At 37.4% G+C, this 6,000-nt stretch overlaps 1 protein-coding gene across 1 annotated transcript in view; it reads left to right on the top strand.

The window, feature by feature from the left end:
• LOC140243591 (uncharacterized) overlaps positions 1–5,715 on the top strand; it is a 29,075-nt gene extending 23,360 nt beyond the window's left edge. The window contains exons 5-10 of the mRNA XM_072323257.1: positions 198–328; positions 1,009–1,097; positions 2,444–2,702; positions 3,480–3,638; positions 4,181–4,276; positions 5,164–5,715. Of these exons, the coding sequence (XP_072179358.1) occupies positions 198–328; positions 1,009–1,097; positions 2,444–2,702; positions 3,480–3,638; positions 4,181–4,276; positions 5,164–5,715 (1,286 nt within the window). The remainder of the gene's footprint in view (positions 1–197; positions 329–1,008; positions 1,098–2,443; positions 2,703–3,479; positions 3,639–4,180; positions 4,277–5,163) is intronic.
• Positions 5,716–6,000: the final 285 nt, after the last annotated feature.

Genomic DNA, 6,000 nt, shown 5'->3' on the forward strand with positions numbered 1-6,000 from the left:
GATTCATGACATTTTGTGATGTGTTTCAAATATCAACTTACTATTAGCTTTTGAGTCGTTGATATATCAAAGTGAAAAGTAGACTGTTCTTCTGGGGGCATTTCATGAAGCGATTTGGTCGGATATTTTTCTGACAAACTGTTATAAGCTACTAAAATCCTTGCATCCTGATCTCTATTATTTTTGTCTCGATAAAGGCTGGTGGCTGTCTATGGATCCCGAGGACAGCATGCTGAGGAGGCTCTGTCCCCTGGAAGACATTGGGCGACTCTGGGATAAGAAGGAGAGATTCGGCACCAAGAACCCGAAGACCATAGGTCTACTGCTGGTAAGATCGAGTCCCGTGACTCTGAACCTCATAAGGAACTTTCTATGCAAAAAAAAAAAAAAAAAAAAGGTGAAAGAAACAAGTAGTAACGAACCGTTTCACACTATTGCAGTAGAGAATAGAGTGTTTGAAAGAAAAAAAAATTGTTGATGAAGAAAAAACCCGAAGAAGCTACCATGATGTTAAAAAAAAAATCATATCATTTCTGATAGTGGCGCAGAAGATCGCAAAGTTAATGTGGACCGACATCATTGCATGTCTATAAACCCTGCGATATTCATAGCCTTCATTATACCATCAATGGGAGAGCAGATGTATAATATTGTCATACAGACATGAGAGATATAAAACATTAAAGCGACGATACCATGCAGAAAAGAATAAGGGGAGTGTCCGAAATCTTACCAACATGCCACTGATCTATTTCGCAAGACGTTACAATAGAAAAGCCGAATATAAACGCGATGAACTTTCGACATAATTGGAGAAGTAATGCAGAGTAAAGTACGATACGATGTACAGTTTAAAAATTATATATATATATATATATATATATATATATATATATATATATATATATATATATATATATAGATATATATATATAGATATATAGATATATAGATATATATACACATTACAAAGTAATTATGGAATCTTCTCGTTTTTTGCATTTCCAGTACAGCAGCGATGAACCCGACATTATGGTGGCGAAACTCCTCAAGCGCAAGGTGCGCAAATCCATGCGACCAACCACAAAGTTGTCCAAGTAAGTGCGGCATTCATTACCAGGACATTGGTGCTATCACGTTTTTATTTTCTGCACGGTTTTTCATATTTCCGTCTCAGAGTCTTTTTTCCTGCTTTACTTTTTTCCTTCCTTTTAACCTTATAGCTCTTTAATTTCTTCACTATGTCTTTGTTTATGACATGGGATTATATAATATACTGCTCTTTTAGGCACTACGCACATCAATCTTTCCGGGGTTTTTTTTTTTTTCTGTTCCCGGTAGCTACAAAGCCACAATAAAGAAAAGATCTAACTTTCTGCTGACAATAAAGCACTTCAGACTTCTGCATGGTCATTTCATAAATATTCTTTATAAATTTGATATAATGAACAAATCTTGTTAATTGTGGTGTGATTTTAAGTGATCATTTCCACTACTTCTGTCATTACTACAATTGTACTTACATTAGCATTTTGAATACTAGGAATCAATGTGCGTAACACTACATGCTTACTTACAGCTTTTATTCGAACAACTTCCATCTTAAAGTCAGCTTTTTTTGTTTACTGAAATACTCGCTCACAGTTAACTCGGTCCATTACTACTTTGTCGTACCATGTGTCCCTTTCGTGTATCACTTAAATTCGTTACCTCTTATTTCTTCTTCTTCTGTAGAAGAGCATCATTTGCACTGTGATACATTTTTAAATGTTTTCTAACTTTTTTGTTATGAATTACTCGTGTAAGTGTGTGTTTTCTGGGTCAATTCTTACTTCAATTTCTTTTGTAAACATTTTCCATGTTACTATTGATCTTAGATGAGTTTTAAATACTTTTCATTCTATGTAAATTATTTTGTAAACATTCGCTTTGTTTTAAAAAAAAATCAAAGCCTTGTTTGAAGCCAGCTTAGAGCTGAAAACAGTCTTCCATCCGTGATTTAAAACGAGATAAACCAAAAAAGGTTTCATAATAAATGATTTTTCTAAACGAATAGATGAATATCTGTGTTTTATTTAGTAACATTATTATTTGATCATCTTTTGTCTTTGTTTTAATCGGTTCCCCCAGTCATGGTATGGTCTAAAAATATCCGTATTTCATAATTCCCCTTATCTGATTTATCACGGGACCTGCGGCTGTACAAGCTTGCTTTTACGCAGGCCCCGGTCACATTTCTCGCATTATGACCATAGCTCAGCTCAGATGTATACAGACTTTTGTGTTTATACCGAGACAAACTGTTGTACATTCCGGTGAAGTTTCATCTAATTTATGTCTTGTACAATTTTTGTATTGTTTCATTTGATTTTTTCCTGTGCTATTTGTGAGAAATATGAAAATAAATTGAAATTGAATGCTATCATTGTTGCTCATTGAACAGACAACGGATGAAGATGAAGGAGATGAGAGACGCGGCATTTCGCGAACACCACATCGTCACGGCTGCGATGTCCAGTTTCCTCCAACTCCTGCGCGACTGCGACCTCGACCGGAGCGGCACGATCACGAGGCAGGAGCTGAAGGACGCCTTCGCCAAGGGCGGCGACGTCTTTAACGAGGACCAGAGGCGGGACCTCTTCGGGGCCAACTATGAGGTCGACGACATCTTCGACTTTCTGAACTGTGACGAGGACGACGAGGTATGGAAGATGCAAATGTTACTTACCTCTTACTGCCACTACTGTACAACATTCACCTCAATTTTCTATTTGCTTTAAGTGTGCACTGTTATTCTTTAATTGCTGCCGAATAATATTATTGTTATCATTATTATCATTGTCATTATTATTATCATTGTTATTATCAATGTCATTGTTGTCATTATTATAATAATGATAATCATCATCATCATCATTTGCTGGAGGGCCATCTAGCGTTATGAAACCTCAACTCAGTTACGACTACATTATAGTAGAAAAGATCAAAGTCCTATATTACTGTGGAGATTCAATCTTTGAAAGGTACAGATATGATTATAATTACATATAGAGGAAGATACACTGTTATAAACCAGTGCAAGGCGTTCTTGCGAATGGAGATACTCTTACCATAAGTTCACTCACATGAATGCAAAACGAACCAACAAACGCATAATTTTAGAAGTAATTTTAAAAGTAGACACGAAGGTAGTGTCCTTAATACTTTTTACAGAAAAAAAAAAAAAACTTTGCCGTAGTACTTGTAGATTCACCTTGATTATAATACTTGTGACACTTACATAATAAAATTGATACATACAAATGAACTCTAGGTCGGTAGTTTCTAATAGCTGTTGAGAATCCCACTGTTTGAATGAAAATGACGAAAAAGCGTTCTTATAGAGAAGGCTAGAGAACGGAAGCATTCATCGATCCCCCTCTCTTTCTTTACGTTTCTATCTCCCTTTCTGTCTTTCGTCTCCCTGCCCTAAAATTCAGATTTCTTTCAATGAGCTGATGACGTTCGCAGAGCAGAACGGCGTGGCCATCCAGACAAACTTTCAGGGCTACTCTCGCCGCGACATCAACAAGGTTTCGGATTTCTTCGCAGCTCTCACGGACACGCTGTTGGTCAACGTAAAGCGATTGTTTAACTCGGTAAGCTTGTCTCAATAATTGTTTTCCCTTTCTTGGACATATGTTGGAGTTTACCATTAAACTACTACTAAGAGACTTACAGGACGTTTCCGGTCCCTTCAATCCCCTGTTAAAATGACAGATCGTTCCTGTACTATTAATGTAATCCAAAAAACTGATTGTTGGTAGCATAATTGTGATTGGAGAAGCTTTGCGTAGTGCGATTGGACGGAATTGAAGCAACAGTACCAAAATGGACAATCTGAGAGAATTGATATGCGCAAAAACAGAATAAAGGAAATATCAAGTTTCTTGTGTGTGTTTTTTGCGGTTGTCAGAATCAATGAAATTACGTCTGCTTACTTAAAATTTATCCTACAACTAAAATCGCCTTGCCAGAAATACAAGCACACACATGATGAATCTGTAATACATGAGATTATGGATGCGTTTGTTCCCATGTGAGCAACATACATCGTTCAAGACATGCCTGGAATGCATGTAGTGTGTTAACTCAAATTTCGATGTAATCAGTTTTGTTTCACTTTGTTTCGTCCACGAAGGACGATGACATTGAGCGCACCATTGGGATCGACACAGTCTACATTGGAACGACGGATTTTAAACTCGAGGACGGAGACAAACAGTTTCTAATTCAAGTAAAGTCATCTTCATCTCTCTCTTTGTCTTTTTTAATACGATGTATTATATATATATAATATATAACATATAATATATATAATATATATATGTATATATAATATATAATATATAACATATAACATATAATATATATATATATGTATATATAATATATAATATAATCAAATATACATATATATACTGTATAAAATGATATATCTTCAACTATCTCTCTGTCTTTCTCTCTTTTTTAGTTTTGCAATATGGATTTTGAATTTGCCATCTTTGCCATGGGAATTAATCACGCAAGATTTAGTATGAGGACAGCAACGAGGCAACAAGTCCCTTTGAGCGTTTCAGAATTATTATTCTTTTTATTATAAAGTACCAATAATTCCGACTTATCAAATATCCTAATTTGGTATAACTACAGCTTGAATGCTGCGTACACGACTAGATCTGAGAACAGTACATCAACAGTGACATTTTTTTTTTCAAAATATGAACGTATAATCTGTTTTTTGCGCCATGATCTTGTTACTATATCGACTAAATTCCATCACATTGTCTTTATTCACTTTGAATGATGATCTGCTTGTCCTCGTTTGGAAATTGTCGAATAAAATGTCCCTCAGACAAAGAAATCTTCACCGATCCCCCTCCATTCACATGAAAAAAAATAAATAAAATGAGAGAGAAACAAATATGTTAGTGCTGGAGAGCGAACAATGATATTAAAGATTTTTAACCTTAAACAAACATCCTCATTTATCATAACCCCAAAGTTTTCCTGTGGACATTATCAATAACGATGTTCAGCTAGCTTTGGTTATGACAGCTAAATCACCAATGGACTGTGCATTGGAGTTGATGTTTCCTCCTTTTCGAATGTTATACCATGCAGCAAGGCGAACGTGCAGTGCGGTCCTATCTACGTCACTACGTGCGCCTGAACGACCCACCGTTGAAAGCAGCGCTGAGGGGCGGGAGCGTTACGGAGAGCACGTTCCTGTACGACGAAGCGAAGCAAAAGACGGATCAGAGACGACACGTCGCGGAGGCGCAGCCGTGCTCGTCTGTACCTCTCACCGAATCTAACCTACGCGCGCACGAACAAATTGAAACGGAGCGCACGTCTGAACATGACGACTCGAGGAGCGCCAGCGAACATTTTGCGCCACAAGTACAAGTAACGACACCACGCGAGCTTCCGCCTCTCAGGGTTGTTCCGCCTTCAGTACGCGTACAACATCCAGAGGAATCTCATGCAGATGTCGACGTCGCCGACGCTGGACGTGCTTCGTCACCTAGGTACGGAGAACTGCAACAAAGCGATGGTTCACCTTCCCGGAATGCCTCTCCCAGATCTGATGAGGGCCGTCACCTTGTTAAGGTAAAGCGGGGAACCCGACTAGCTGAAGCCCATAATAGCTCGTTCGACGTCCACGAGTTATAGCTCTATGAATTAGTATTCAATACTCTTACCTGTTACTTGCCTATCCACGAAACACTTGGAATAGCACAAGATTTCTTCTTTTAACAGTTTTTTTTTTAATCTATTTTGAAGAATTCTTCCTTCGTAAAACAAAATTGAATGGATCGTGTATTCCTGAGTTCATCGCCTGTCCCTGAGTTATAGTTAAAATACCAGTCAGAGATGGGAAAACACGATCAGAAGCATTTTGTATATTATTATGTCATTGCCAACTGAAGACAAAAATCACCCTTTCCCAGAGTACTT

Source organism: Diadema setosum, chromosome 20, assembly GCF_964275005.1.
Source record: "Diadema setosum chromosome 20, eeDiaSeto1, whole genome shotgun sequence".
NCBI lineage: Eukaryota > Metazoa > Echinodermata > Echinoidea > Diadematoida > Diadematidae > Diadema > Diadema setosum.